The sequence below is a fragment of the Telmatherina bonti genome (assembly GCF_933228915.1).
Source record: "Telmatherina bonti genome assembly, chromosome: 4".
NCBI classification, from domain to species: domain Eukaryota; kingdom Metazoa; phylum Chordata; class Actinopteri; order Atheriniformes; family Telmatherinidae; genus Telmatherina; species Telmatherina bonti.
This window is the reverse complement of record NC_136622.1, coordinates 33,613,698-33,630,212: the sequence shown is the minus strand read 5'-3', so window position 1 is coordinate 33,630,212 and position 16,515 is coordinate 33,613,698. Positions and strand designations below refer to the sequence as shown.

The window sequence follows — 16,515 nt, the reverse complement described above, 5'->3', positions numbered from 1 at the left end:
CGACTCCAGGCAGGACCTCACTCCCGACCCGGTGAGGAAAATCCACCCTATTCCGGCTGAGGACCATGGTCTCAGATTTGGAGGTGCTGATTCTCATCCCAGCCGCTTCACACTCGGCAGCGAATCGCTCAAGTGAGAGCTGAAGATCACGACCAGATGAAGCCAACAGGACCACGTCATCTGCAAAAAGCAGGGACCCAATCCTGAGGCCACCAAGTCGGATCCCCTCAACACCTCGGCTGCGCCTGATGAAATTCAAAATAGTCTGAATTTCAAACTTTGTATTGTTTTTAAGCACGAAAAGTGCTATACAAATAAAGTTTGATTTGATTTGATTTGATTGACACACAGAAATGCTAATCAATTATCTTTTGTAGCTTCACTCAGCAACTTCCTTTAATAAAAAAAAAAACAAAAAAACAAATCCAAACGTTGATGGAAATATTGTGAATTTACAAACACAAAAATGTATGTAAAGTCTGTATATAGACTCAATGACCACTGTCTTAGGGCCACCTAGCAGGCTGAACTCTCTTTTACCTTCAGGACTGCATTAGTTCTTGGTACGCAGGACCAGTGGTGTAGTCCAGGGTATACATGGGAACACAGAGTATACCCATTTCTTTTTCAGTCAGCATTGAGCATACCCACTTCTAAATCCCCAGTAATGCTGCTTTTACAACTACAAACATCACAGACACGGTACCTACGTGGTCCAGCAGCTGAGCTAAGGTTACCTATGCTATACTGGTGCAGTTAGCCATCCGCTCTGTTAACTTTAGACATAAAGATATATATATTGTAACGCCCCGTGTTCACAGGTAAATAACCAGCCGACTCGGATCTCTTTTGGCTTAGTTTATTAACCGTCTAGGAACAGGACCTGCTGTTTCAGCCACAACTCATGCTGAACCAACTCACGCGGTCATCCCTCCAAACTTCCTATTTCCGCTCCTGTTCATGCCAGTACTGGTTTAGTCATTCCATAACCTTTTGAGGTGAACTAAATAGAGTAGTCTTAGATGTAATATCCTCTGACCAGTTTGATCGGTAGATAGATAGATAGATAGATAGATAGATAGATAGATAGATAGATAGATAGATAGATAGATACATGGACCCCACCTCCCGTGGGCTCACCATCTGCGGGAGGAGCCATAGGGGTCGGGTGCAATGTGAGCTGGGCGGCAGCAAGGGGCGGGGACCCTGGCGGCCCGATCCCCGGCTGCAGAAGCTGGCTCTAGGGACGTGGAACGTCACCTCTCTGGTGGGGAAGGAGCCTGAGCTTGTGCGCGAGGTTGAGCGGTTCCGGCTAGATATAGTTGGACTCACCTCGACGCATGGCTTGGGCTCTGGAACCAGTACCCTCGAGAGGGGCTGGACCTTCTTCCACTCTGGAGTTGCTCATGGTGAGAGGCGCCGAGCAGGTGTGGGCATTCTCATCAGCCCCCAGCTTGGTGCCTGCACGTTGGGGTTTACCCCGGTGGATGAAAGGGTAGTTTCCCTCCGCCTCCGGGTGGGGGGACGGGTCCTGACTGTTGTCTGTGCTTATGCCACGAACAGCAGTTCAGAGTACCCACCCTTTCTGGAGTCCTTGGAGGGAGTGCTGGAGGGTGCTCCTTCTAGGGACTCCATTGTTCTGCTGGGGGACTTCAATGCTCACATGGGCAATGACAGTGAGACCTGGAGGGGAGTGATTGGGAGGCATGGTCCCCCCCCTCTGAACCCAAATGGTGTTTTGTTATTGGACTTCTGTGCTCGTCATGGATTGTCTATAACGAACACCATGTTCCAGCATAAGAGTGTCCATATGTACACCTGGCATCAGGATTCCTTTGGCCGCAGTTCAATGATCGACTTTGTAGTCGTATCGTCGGACCTGCGGCCACATGCCTTGGACACTCGGGTGAAGAGGGGGGCGGAGCTGTCAACTGATCACCACCTGGTGGTGAGTTGGCTCAGATGGTGGGGGAGGAAGCCGGTCAGAGCTGGCAGGCCCAAACGTGTTGTGAGGGTCTGCTGGGAACGTCTGGCTGAGTCCCCTGTCAGAGCGAGCTTCAACTCCCATCTTCAGCAGAGCTTCGAACATGTCCCGAGTGAGGCGGGGGACATTGAGTCCGAATGGGCTGTGTTCCGTGCCTCTATTGCTGAGGCGGCCAGCCGGAGCTGTGGCTGTAAGGTAGTTGGTGCCTGTCGTGGCGGTAATCCCAGGACTCGTTGGTGGACACCAGCAGTGAGGGATGCTGTCAAGCTGAAGAAGGAGTCCTATTGAGCCTTCTTGGCCTGTGGGACTCTGGAGGCAGCTGATGGGTACCGGCGGGCTAAGCGGCATGCGGCTTCGGCTGTTGCCGAGGCAAAAATTCGGGCATGGGAGGAGTTCGGCGAGGCCATGGAGAAAGACTTCCGGACGGCTTCGAGGAGATTCTGGTCCACCATCCGGCGGCTCAGGAGGGGGAAGCAGTGCTCCATCAATACTGTGTACAGTGGAGGTGGGGAGCTGCTGACCTCAACTCGGGACGTTGTGGGTCGGTGGAGGGAATACTTCGAAGACCTCCTCAATCCTACCAACACGTCTTCCCATGAGGGAGCAGAGCTGGTGGACTCAGGGGTGGACTCTCCTATCTCTGGGGCTGAAGTCGCTGAGGTGATCAAAAAGCTCCTTGGCGGCAAGGCCCCGGGGGTGGATGAGATCCGCCCGGAGTTCCTTAAGGCTCTGGATGCTGTGGGGTTGTCCCGGCTGACACGCCTCTGCAGCATCGCGTGGACATCGGGGGCAGTACCGCTGGATTGGCAGACTGGGGTGGTGGTCCCCCTTTTTAAGAAGGGGGACCGGAGGGTGTGTTCCAATTACAGGGGAATCACACTCCTCAGCCTCCCTGGTAAGGTCTATTCAGGGGTCCTGGAGAGGCGGGTCCGCCGGATAGTCGAATCCCGGATTGAGGAGGAGCAGTGTGGTTTTCGTCCTGGTCGCGGAACAGTGGACCAGCTCTATACCCTCTCTGGGGTCCTGGAGGGGGCATGGGAGTTTGCCCAACCAGTCTACATGTGCTTTGTGGACCTGGAGAAGGCATTCGACCGTGTCCCCCGGGGGCTCCTGTGGGGGGTACTCCGGGAGTATGGGGTACCGGACCCCCTTGTACGAGCTGTCCGGTCCCTGTACGACAGGTGTCAGAGCTTGGTCCGCATTGCCGGTAGTAAGTCGGATCCGTTTCCGGTGAGGGTTGGACTCCGCCAAGGCTGCCCTTTATCACCGATTCTGTTCATAACTTATATGGACAGAATTTCTAGGTGCAGCCGAGGTGTTGAGGGGATCCGACTTGGTGGCCTCAGGATTGGGTCCCTGCTTTTTGCGGATGACGTGGTCCTGTTGGCTTCATCTGGTCGTGATCTCCAGCTCTCGCTTGAGCGATTCGCGGCCGAGTGTGAAGCGGCTGGGATGAGAATCAGCACCTCCAAATCTGAGACCATGGTCCTCAGCCGGAATAGGGTGGATTGCCCTCTCCGGGTCGGGGGTCAGGTCCTGCCTCAAGTGGAGGAGTTTAAATATCTCGGGGTCTTGTTCACGAGTGAGGGAAGGATGGAGCGCGAGATCAACAGACGGATCGGTGCGGCATCTGCAGTAATGCGGACTCTGCGCCGGTCTGTCGTGGTGAAGAAGGAGCTGAGCCAGAAGGTGAAGCTCTCGATTTACCAGTCGATCTACGTTCCTACCCTCACCTATGGTCATGAGCTGTGGGTCGTGACCGAAAGAACGAGATCTCGTATACAGGCGGCTGAAATGAGTTTCCTCCGCAGGGTGGCCGGGCTCTCCCTTAGAGATAGGGTGAGGAGCTCGGTCATCCGGGAGGGGCTCAGAGTAGAGCCGCTGCTCCTTCGCATCGAGAGGAACCAGTTGAGGTGGCTCGGGCATCTGGTCAGGATGCCTCCTGGACGCCTCCCTGGTGAGGTGTTCCAGGCACGTCCCTCTGGAAGGAGACCCAGGGGAAGACCCAGGACACGCTGGAGGGATTACATCTCTCGGCTGGCCTGGGAACGCCTCGGGATCCCCCCCGCAGAGTTGGCAAATGTGGCTGGGGAGAGGGAAGTCTGGGCTTCCCTGCTTAGGCTGCTGCCCCCGCGACCCGACCCCGGATAAGCGGCAGAAGATGGATGGATGGTCCGGGGAGTGGTTGGGTAATGAGCATGTGTGTGAAACAGTTTTTTTTATGTTATTAATTACTTTGATATGCTTCTGCATGAAAAGTGCTATATAAATAAAGTTTGATTTGATTCTAATTTAATTAAAATAAACCAAATATCACATGTCTGTAGAGGTAAAACACTATTTTAAAAAAAAATGTGGCATTGTTTTTTCTTATTAATACATAGATGAAAGGGTTAACTTTTTTAGCTTCAAACAAAAAAACAAATCTGCCATAGATAAAAGTCCCAAAGGTCCCTATATATATATATATATATATATATATATATATATATATATATATATATATATGTATATATATATATATATATATATATATATATATATATATATATATATACATATACATATATATACATATATATATATATATATATATATATACATATACATATATATATATATATATATATATATATATATATATATATATAACGTATATATATATATACATATATATATATAACGTACATATATATATACATATATATATATATATATATATATATATATATATACGTATATATATATACATATATATATATATATATACGTATATATATATACATATATATATATATATATATATATATACATATATATATATATATATATATATATATACATATATATATATATATATATATATATACATATATATATATATATATATATATATATATATATATATATATATATACGTATATATATATATATATATATATATATATATATATATATATATATATACATATATATATATATATATATACATATATATATATATATATATATATATATACATATATATATATATATATATATATACATATATATATATATATATATATATATATATATATATATATATATATATATATATATATATATATATATATTGTTTTTTCTTATTAATACATAGATGAAAGGGTTAACGTTTTTAGTTTCCAACAAAAAAACAAATCTGCCATAGATAAAAAGCCCCAAAAGGCCATCTGAGGAAAATATGACACTCTGACCAGGATGAAAAATACTTATGTGCGTCATGTCTGAAGAACAACAGTTGATGAATTCCTGTGTGTGTTTATGTGAGTGTGTTTAGCTTTCTCAGCCTTTACTGTGCCCTTACACATTGCTCCTGTTGATATTGAGCTGCGAAATCCTCTCTGAAAGCTGCCGTCTGAGAGACAACTCTCTGTAATTGCTGAATCTGTTATGCGTCCTTCTACCACACCCAGCCAGACACCCAAGCTGAGAGACCGTGGGCCAATTAAAATGTTCCGGGCAGCAACATCGCTTTCCACCGGCCTGTCCTCCCACTTCAGGTAATCCTGGGGGGCAAAACTCTGAGGAGAAGAGCTAAAGAAGACATCCGTGTCAAACTGGGAAATCCGTCTCTGAACAGGGGACGTGGGTCAGGGTATCCAGTATCAACAATACAAGGTTGACTCATCTCTCCAGGCAGTTTCACAGTCATTCGCGTGTTTGGTCAGGCAGCTAAACAACGTTAAGGTGGAGATGACTTGAAAGAACCTCATGGGGTCTGGTGAGTCTTCAGCAACTCATTAGACAGAAACTTATAGGGTTAAAGAAGCCTTTGGGCTAAAAGGTGGAACCTGTTTTCCCTTTATTCAAGCTTTAAGGATAGACCACCAGAAACACTGATGTCTCAGAGAAGATGTGGATGGGTGGAAATCTTCCTGACTTAAAGATAAATCCCTGTAAAAACAAACTAAAGTCAAAACCATCACATAAATAAACTGAATCGTGCACATTTGTGAGGAGAGGTGGAAGTTTTCTGACTTAAAGGCATCTAAAACCACTTACAGGCAAAGTGCAGCTCCTTGGTTTCATGCTCCTTGCAGGGAAGAAATATCGTTCACAACATGGTGGAGACTCGGCTCAGAGGGACTTCATCACCACTAAGTGGGAAGCTCTGTCCTTCGTCTTCAGTAGACCTTTACAAATGAGGCGATAACCCCTCGAGAGCAAACTGTTTAGTGATTTCCCAGGATGCAAAGCTGCTTAAACATGTGTAGTTCTTCCAGAAGCTGCACTCACCAGTGGGTTCAGCTCGACTGTTGAAAGCACAACAGTGCAGCCGATATTTAAGCAAATGGCTTTGTTATGTTTTCTGTTAGTTTCAAACGACAATACAGAGTTACGGGAGTTTCTAGAAGGAGACGGAAGATTAAAACCACGACTTAAACTGTTCAGAGCTAGCAGAGAGGATGAGGAGGGGGGTAATGACAGGAAGTGTTGCTAATGACTCCTCATCTGCAAAACAAAAAGTTTAGGATTTTTTTTAAAAGCAGGAGAGGAGGAGCTCAACAACATGACAACATGTTTCTGCTTTACTGGCAACAGATGTACGCGCAATATTTACACGAAGAACAAAGTATGATGGATGCAGGGGCGGAGCTAGACTTTTACACATGGGGGGCCAGAGGGGGAGCAAGACATTACAAAGGGTGGGGGGGGGGGTTGTGTATTAAGAAGGTAAATGAATCTGTTTGTCTTCTATGTTCACAAACACTGCTGTGATAAATGTGGTCAAATTAAACAGATTAAACAACACTACCTGGTTAGTATGTTTTCTACAAAGGTGGGCTGGTTGTTGTGGGGGGCAGTATGTGGCGCTCGAACCATCAGCCGTGTTCTCGCTGAACAAGCCGCTGGATCTGAGCAGGTCATCTGGCTGATGATGGAGGGGAAAACTCCGCCCACCTGGCTCGCCGCCAGGTCACCTGGATGGTAAACGATGCATGACATAGCCTGACAAGTTTAGATTTTGAGAACTGCCCATCCCTGAGTTATTATTGGATGTCTTAAATCCAAATGGTCCAATCACCTGGAACGCAGCACACCTGAGAAGCTGAGCTGTCTTTTCCTCTCGTCTCTGCTCCTTTGTCTCTCTGAGGTAAACTGATGAGCTGTGAGCAGGTGTGTGTGTGGGGGGGGATGGGCACCAGGTGAGCCTGAGGTACCCTGTACATGTACCCTGTAACACGTCAGTGGTTATATGTGTTTTGTTTGGTTTTCAGTATCGCTTCTGCGTCAGTAATTCTGTGATTTGGTGCAACCTCATTTTTCCTTCCTCCTTCTTAGATTTAATGAAATCTTCACACTTTGATGTATTAAATAAATGTGTTATTTTATTTATTTACAACTGGTCTCAATTCTTCTGCTTGTCGGGTGGCAGCATCCCCTAGCGGGACGCAACGACTTGTGTCGTTCTTGCAGGAAAAAAAATCTTGCAGGAATTTGTTTCCTGCTTTGTTGAGACTCGTATCATGATCCAAATTGATTTAGTTGCATCTATGAAAAATACCAAAGATAACAGTTTAATAGACGTAACGTCCAGATCACGCCTGCAGACCCAACCATTATTACGTCGTCGCGTTGGTGGAGGAGCCAAGTAATTTTTCTGTGTGTAAAATACTGGTTCTTCAGCAATAAAGAGCTGATATAATGCTCTGTTTGTCCGGTTGATCTTAGACCCAGCAAGCGCCATTTTTAAATGTCAGACAGATTAGCATTTGTGCATGGATGAGGTAGTTTCTAATGAGCTATCTGAATCCCATCTCTGCATGGTGCGCAGTGTGGCCTTGAAAAGTTGAGACTTGACAAGCGGTGGACAAAAGATGAAAAATCCAACCTATAAAACAAACTATAGCAGATGAAACGAGGTCTTTTCAGTAGGAAGGTTTTAAAAAAGCCTCTGGCAAGGCTGAGGATGCAAAATGACACAGAAACTGGACTGAAAATCCAGGTCTGCTGGACCTCAGCCTTACTGAAGCAGTGCGGGATCATCCTGACATGAAAACGGAGTAAAAAGGAAGCAAACATCCAAACAGGACTTTAGAAAAAGGTTTTTGAAGCCTGGAGACTACTTGCACGAACTTTCCCATAATTTCTTCAAGAGGCGTCATGCTGTGTTGAAACTTTAGCAAGTTTCACTAAGTTTTTGTTTCCATTTCCTCTTTTCCATCAAATACATAAACTGGTGGTAATTGTTGGGATAACTGGTGCAGCTGCAGACGCTGAATCTGCTCCCAGATACCAGACGCATTCAGCTCTATATCTGCGCTTTTGGCACCAGGTGACTGTTAACAGGTCGTGAATTGTGTTTAACTTTGGCAAAAGATGTGATCAAGAGAGAAGAAATGCAGATTTAGACAGTCAAATTCACCTTTAATCTTTTTTCTTTTTAATGCATGCACCATAAAACTGGAGGAAACTTATTTTGCTCACTGTTAAAATCTATTTAACTGCAACTGCAACTTTATTTATATAGCACTTTTAACACAACCACAGTCGACCAAAGTGCTGTACAGAATAAAACAGAGATAATGATCATAATACAAATACAGAGTGCAAAAACATATAAAATTTCTAAAACTGGTAGAATCATGATAAAAACAGTCAGATTAATAATGTCAACATCTCCGGTGGTGTTAAAAGGCAATGAAAACAGGTGGGTTTTACGACGTGATTTAAAAACAGGTACAGAAGAGGCCTGTCGGATGTGCAAAGGCAGCTGGTTCCATAGTTTTGGAGCTGCAACTGAAAAGGCTCTGTCCCCTCTGAGTTTAGGGTGGGTTTTTGGTTCACTCAGGAGGTGCTGGTCAGCCGACCCGAGTGACCGCGTCGGAGAGTAAGGGCACAACAACTCAGAGAGGTAGAGGGGGGCATTTAAAAACATAACAGCACTGAATAAAAACATACTGACTTGCAGTCTGTTGGGAAACGTGCACAATGAGACATTCTGGTGGTGATAGATCACATTAATGTGAGTATTTATGAAGTGATGGTCTGACCTTTTGGCTTCATTCAGCAATGTGGATGACATCAAACAAATTCTATATGTTTTAATTGGAAATAAACTTATCAAGTGTCCTCAAAAATATCTTTAAACTATAATAACCTTTACAACTAGAAAAGCCCTCAGAGATCACAGACTGCCGCCAAGCTGCTCATTTCTGAGTCCTGCATTGGTCTGATATGGAAACACTGTGAGATATGTTTATAATGCATCAGCAGTGTCTTGGCTGTTTGTGGCATCTTTCGGCCTGCGATGGACGGCGATCTGTCCAGGGTGTTCCTGCATCTTGTTGGGATACATCCAGCTTTTCCATGACCCTTTATTAGACTAAGTGGTTAATCAATTAATCAGTCAAAGATACTTATTATTATTATTATTTTTTTTTATCCCCGAGGGGAAATTAAAGGTTCAAGCCAGCTCGTCCAAGGTTTGACTTACAGACATTTAACATTTACAGAACCGAACTGCAGCTTAGGCCCCGCAGCCAGTTTTGCCGGCGCCGCCTTATAAATGAGGAAAAGATGACATGAGGAAGGATGGGTGGGTGTTGAAAATAAAGAAGTATCTCTACACTTCACCTAAAGAGGGAAGGATAAAGATGGAACAACAAAAAAAAAAACCACACCTTTAAGCACAAATTCAGACAATGGACAACAGAAAAGGAATAAATGTTGCATTTTTATGTCTCAATTTGTTCTGTTGTAGTGATTAAAATGCCAAAGATCCTCTTTTTCCCCCTGTTCTGGATGGTTGCATCTAAAATGTTGATCTAACTTTGATATCCTATAAAACCTGTTGGGAACTTCTCCTGGTATTTTTTACCATTTATTGTAGACTGTACACATATATACTGAAAATGGCCTTATCTAGCAATGATTAAGAAAAAAACCCCACCTGGATCAAGATGATCTGGATCACTGCCCAAATGTAATGGAATCTAAGTTGGACCAAAATCCACTCTAAGATGAAAAAAAATCATGAAAATGAATCCAGTAGTTTTTGTGTAAAGTTGCAAACAGAAACATTTATTTCCAAACTGGGAACTGGGAGTGATTTGTACTTCCAGTGAGGTGGCAGCTGGAACTGTCTGCAACCACAAGGGGGAAGAATTGTGCAACAAATGGATCCCCAACACCAGAACTCCTCTTCTGTTCCGGACTTCACAGATGCAAAAACTAAATAGGAAACTTTTAAAATCACACAAAACTGCTGCACGTCCCACTGTGGACACACCAATAATAAGCCACACTGTAGAAACACGCAGCAGAGACATAAATTATTCCCATGTGAAAACATCGGACCCCGCCCCCCCCGGTGCAGAGACTCCGCCTCGCCAGGAAAACCATGGAAACGAAAAGCGACTCAAACAGGACCCGCCTCTTTCCATCATTGGTCCAATACAAAGGCCTTAACCCCGCCCATCAGACTCCTGATTGGCCGGAACCTCCTGCCAGCAGGAAAACCACACGGAAAGAGATTTAAAAGAGGAAAAAAAAAAAGTTATGGAGCGAAACCTCCTCGGGTCATGTCTGCTGCATGCAGCTGCGTAGCTTTCCGCATCTGAAACACTAAAGTGGCGCTCAGACTGACGCACAGGAAGGCGCAAAGCTCGCGGCCAACAACGAGGCGCAAAGTTTAGGAGGTTTGAAGGAGATCGACTCCCCGCCCGGTTTCAGGGGAAGGACCAGGTATGTTTTCCCGTTTCCACGGACTGCCTTGTTGATGTCACGGCGGAGGAGGAGAGCAGAGGAAGGGAAGGACAGGTGCGCGAGGTGAAACTTTCCTCCCTCCTGGTTATGAGAAGCTTTTAAAGATCTGCGCATTGGGAGCTTTCTCTCTGGGATTTTAACTCTTTCTTTTTTTTTTTTCCCCCCCCTATTTGTTCTTCAAGCATTTCTCTGAAATCTTCTTGATTCCTTTTCTGTCGGGGCGGAAAGCTGCGGCGCGCGCGCGCGGGGAGCTCACGCGCGTTCCGTCCTGGTTTCCCAGCTGGCAGAGGAGAAAGGAGGTCTCTGCTGTGTGTGAAGTGCAACAAACGGAGGTGTGGGATCCAGACGCCCCAGCATCAGAAGCAACGCGCTCCGCTCCAATGCGGCACTGACGCAGCTGCGCGCGCGGACGCATGCTGCTGGAGTATACATCCGCTGCAAGCATCCATCACCCTGCCAGTCTGGGATACATGTGAAATAAGAGGACATCTCTTGTCTGGAATGGAATAAAACGCAGGATTTAAAGCTGAACTTCTCCGATCTGCCATGATTTCTGCGCGCGCTCTTTAGGACCCGAGCTGCGTGTGAAGGACAGCTCTTCTTGGACTCTTCTGGTTTTTTTTTTTTTTTTTTTTTTTTTTAAAGCACCAACAGCGATGTCCAAGACGCTGAAGAAGAAGAAGCACTGGTCTGCTAAAGTGCAGGAGTGCAGCGTGTCGTGGGGGGCCACGGGGGGGCTGGTCACCGTGGTGGAGGTGCGCGGCGGCGCCGAGCTGGGAGAGTTCCCCTACCTTGGACACATGGAGCCGGAGGCGGTGGTGTGTGACGCCGGGAGGCTCCCCAGCAGCGGGGACGTGCTGCTGGAGGTGAACGGCACCCCGGTGAGCGGACTCACCAACAGGGACACGCTGGCCGTCATCCGCCACTTCCGCGAGCCTGTCCGCCTGAAAACTGTCAAACCAGGTGAGTGAGTGCCGGACATGTGCGTGTCTCCCATCCACGCACGCGTTCGCGTGCAGACACGTCACGCTGCAGCTGTTTTAACACATGGATGTGCTGCGTAAAGCTGAGTGCCCACGCAGACGTGACGCATCGTGAGGCGCGAGCTGTCATCCAGGCTGCGTGGTGTCTCAATGCAAAGCTGCTGCGTGGCGCAAGCCTCTGACCTGGAGCTGCATGCTCACACACACACACACACACACACACACACACACACACACACATATGCGCGCGCATGCTTATTGAAATGCAGCCTGGAAGCTCTGCTGAGAGCTTATTGATCTGTGTGTGTGTGTGTGTGTGTGTGTGTGTGTGTGTTATTACGGTTCCACTCTCTGTGACTTGCAACTCTTCCTGGAAGGCCCACGGACGTACCTGATGAATGGCAAAGCACTAAGGTGTCAAAGCTCATCCAGAGTCACGTGGGGCAGATGCAGGTGTGTGTGTGTGTGTGTGTGTGTGTGTGTGTGTGTGTGTGTGTGTGTGTGTGTGTGTGTGTGTGTGTGTGTGTGTGTGTGAGTGTGTGTGGATGGGTGAGTTTAATAGAGGCGCTGCTGAGTGTGGCACTTTGTAAACACTTAGAGGGGATTTGTTAGTGGTTGCTTCAGCAGCTGAGCCTGTGTGTGTGTGTGTGTGTGTGTGTGTGTGTGTGTGTGTGTGTGTGTGTGTGTGTGTGTGTGTGTGTGTGTGTGTGTGTGTGCTGACAGACTTCAGGTGAGTCCAGGACTAATTGAATCAATCAGGTCTCTGCACTTAAAGCCCCTCAGGTTGCTGCCAGCTTGGCTGCAGGGTTTCACTCTTTACCTCCAGCTTTGATGGCGGCTTCAGAGATCATCGTTTCACCTGTCGGTCCAGGATGTGTGAGATTCGGAACCCATCTCTTTTTCTTTTCATATTTAACTTTGTCTAAATGTTCAGCCATAAATAAGAGGCATCACACACAGATGAGAAGTTTAGACACTTTTTTAAATTTAAGAAAAAAATGTTACAATTTTGCTTTCAGAGAAAATGGAAATCATGTCGTTTCACACTTTCCAACCTTTGGTCTCCAAGATTTTCCAACATTTTAACATAATAATGCTGAATTATTAATAAATGATAAAGGGAATAGGAAGTAAACCAGAAGAAATCAGATCTTCCAGGTGTTCCATTCATTCATTTTGACCAGATCTGTCTGGAAGTCCGAGAAGTTAAGTCTTACACACCTCCAACTTTTCCTTGTGAAAAGCTTTTTGCTTTTTTTTCACCATATTTCAGACACTATCTCCGTTTACATGGACACATTTTTAATCTGTCTGATTGAAATCGATCTGATCACACATTCCTGCTGATGTGTTTACACAGATGCAGGATAAAACGATCTGATCGGCTGTGCGTTTACATGATGAAACCAGTTTATATGACGCGCCACGTGGACTGAAGAAGAAGCAGCAATGCTTTTGCATTTGTGATCTTAAGCTTTGTGTTGTGTCGAGACGCTCGATAATCCTCAACTCTTTTAACAAACTTCTAACAGAAAACTTGTATCTGTCTCAGTAAATCTGTTTCACAGTTGCCATTTTGTTAGGAATTCCCTGACACTAATGATGTCACATGACCCCCATGAGGTTCACGCATGCACAGAAATGACATAAACCACGGGAATATTCAGAATAAGTGGACAAAATCTCAGATTTTCCTGCTGATCCGACGGTGGAAACGTCTAAACTACCTGTTTATCGGATCAGAAATTCCTTCCAGTTGAGGCCGATCGGATCAGCTCACGTTCACATGATGTATTTTTTTATTTTCATCCAAATTCTTTTATTCCATCTGCAAAAGACAAAGCAATAATCTGGCAACCTGGCATGTATGTTGGGAAGCTGGACAGGTAATGAGGCGAGAAATGACCAGAAAGATGCGTCGTGAACTTCGGGTGATCCATCCGCTGCTCTCTGAAGCATCAGCAGAACTGGTCTCCATGGAAGGGAAGTCATTCTTAAGGAGGAGCAACATGGAGACAGGGCTCAGGTTTTCCAAGTGGCACAAGAAGTGAAAATCTGTGGGAGCAGGTGTGATGAAGCCCCTCAACGCTACTTAACGGTGTGGGATCGTCTCGACAGAGAAGAAAAGAAACCTACATCTAAAGAAGAACTCTGGAAAGTCTTTCAGGAACTTGGAGAACTATTCCTCACTTTTCTCCACATTTCTGGACCTACTTCCTGTTTTTTCTTTGATACTTTGGTGCAGCTCTGTGATGTGAGGAGAAGCAGTGCGACTGCAGATGCTTATATTTACTCCCAGACACATTCGGGCCTGATCTGCGTGATGTTCTCTACTTGTCATGTGGGACAGACGTGTCTGAAATGTTGTGAGCTGGAACTAACTCAGGTTAAAGCAAATGAGTGATGATTTTTTTTTTTAAGCTTTTAATTACTTTTAAATGCACATGTTGATGTTTTTTCTATGCGTGTTAAAAGGACGTTACAGCTTCGACTCTGGTGCAACCGCTCTGGGTTACATAATTTGTAAGTTAAGTGACGCTTAGACGTCTCCTGCCTGGTTGCCATTGGTTCCTGCACCTCTGAGACTGTGTGTTTAGATCCTTCTCCCCTCCCTCATGATTAATGCACGTTCCATCCATCATTGATGGCTGCTGCGTGCCAGGAGGAGGTGGCTGATGGCTGGATTGTACGTTGGCCAACTTGAGTGCTTGTAAACTTGTTTTCTCTGGAGAGTACAAAGCTGGAAGAGGGGCCAAATGCTTGGAAGGAGATGGGGGGGTTTGGGGTTATGCCTCGGTTAAGATTTGCAATGTCTTCATGTTATCTTGTCTTCCATGTCTTCCTCCACCACCAGGATGCTTTTCGTTAGGGATGCATATTCGATTCCGTTGTGTTAATTGATCATCGGGAGAATTAAAGGCCAATGTTCAACTCATCATCAATGTTTTTCTGTTGTAGTGTAGCATTTATAGACTACTGATGGCTTGCAGGAGCGTGACATCGTATGCATTATATTCAGCTGCAGTGAGGCTGACGTAACTTAAGGCTAATGGACGATTCTCATTTTATTCCACGAGAGCTGAAAGAATAGCTGCTATTGGATGCGATCCGTACAAAGTCCCTGCAGAAGTTTTCCAACATCCACTGACGAGGTACCGGATTTTCACTTCCATGACATTAGCATCTGCCTGTCACGTAACTCGCCTTCATACACAGTAGAAAGTCTGAAAGCTTTTAAAAGCACAGATGCTTATCGTTGTTTCATAGCCGGGTCATTGAAAGGTCATCTCCAGGACCGAAAGCTTTTGTTGCTGTAGATCGATATCAAAGCTAAGCTAACAGCTGTTATCTCTGCAGCAAGATCTTCATATTAAATGCTGATAAAACTGTGTGTCCCGTCGGGGTGGGAAAATCAAATCGAAAAATCAAAAAATCGGGATTTTTTTTTGCTTCACAATTTTAAAATCGTTGTTTTTTTTGTTAAAAAAAAAAAAAATCGATTTTTTAAAATAAATATATATATATATATATATATATATATATATATATGAAATCAAGAAAAATGAAAAAGTTTTATACATTTATTCTGTTTTTAATTTACAAAAATGAGCAATTTCGAAGAATTGTGAGAATCACAATTTAAATCAAATCGGCACCAAAAAAAAATCGGAATCAAATCGAATCGGTACAAAAGCATAACGTCACAACCCTATTGTCCAGTCAGATTCACTCTGATCACTTATTTTCTGAAATATATGTCCAAGACATAAATTAGTTAAAGCTAGCTTTCCTAACTTGCATTTACCTTGCACCTGATACGAAATGGACACTCCCTGCACAGACAGCTGCTTGCAGTCGGCGTGCAGTTAGCCCTCCTGATCGCTGAAACCATCTCTGACAACATTCTTTCTTCTTTTCATAATTGATAGAAAAGACACGCAGATATTTCTGTGTTGTCGTCACGCCCAGCTGCACAGCGGACGCACGGCATCTCCGACAACCTGAATGACTGTAGCAGCAGATAACGGTGCAGGTAGTCAATATGGCGGCAGCTAGCGTTTGTTTCCAGCCTCTCTGACGTCAGCTGCTGTGTTGCAACATTAAAATGCCGTGAAAGTGGAAAAAACAAAGTGCGTTTCCTTATTTATGGCTTTATTACAAGGTGAACAACCGTCATGGCCGTTAAATGGGATTCATTCAATGGTTACACTGGAGAATAGGCGCTCCCATACAACTTCAGCACCAGTCTAAAGATGCATTAGCTTAATCGATTGAAATTTAATGTCTTTGATAAAGTTCCTAATGATCAGTTAATTGATTTAAATTAACAACGCCCATCCCTGGTTGCCCTTTCCCGTGTTTTTCTTGTTCTTCTTCTGGCTCTTCCTCATTTCCCCCACCTGCAACCTACCAAGCAAACGTGATTTTTGCCCCCTTGTCATGCTTCATACATTTCTCCTGCCCAGTCCGGGCAGAAAACTGAAGTTCGTCCCAGCGCACACCCCCCACACCCACGTCCGCCCCTGGCTTCCAACCAGCTGATACACTCAGTATGCAGCTCCCATTTCTGTTAGTGAAGCGAGGCGATAGGCAGTAACCTTGAGGGGACGATTGAGAGTAGAGGCAGAGTGATGGCAGGTATGTTCAGAGGCGTAGAGACCTGTGTGTGTGTGTGTGTGTGTGTGTGTGTGTGTGTGTGTGTGTGTGTGTGTGTGGGCAGCTCATTGATTAATGCTGGCAGAAGATGCAGATCTGCTTGTTTTTTGCCTCATGGAGCCTAATGGATGGAGCATTTAG

At 45.1% G+C, this 16,515-nt stretch overlaps 1 protein-coding gene across 1 annotated transcript in view; it reads left to right on the top strand.

Annotated features, from left to right (window-relative positions):
* Nucleotides 1–11,391: 11,391 nt before the first annotated feature.
* Nucleotides 11,392–16,515, top strand: part of magi3a (membrane associated guanylate kinase, WW and PDZ domain containing 3a) — a gene marked incomplete at its 5' end in the record, with an annotated part of 192,743 nt that continues 187,619 nt past the window's right edge. The window contains one exon of the mRNA XM_079239678.1: nucleotides 11,392–11,698. Coding sequence (XP_079095804.1) covers nucleotides 11,392–11,698 — 307 coding nt within the window. The remainder of the gene's footprint in view (nucleotides 11,699–16,515) is intronic.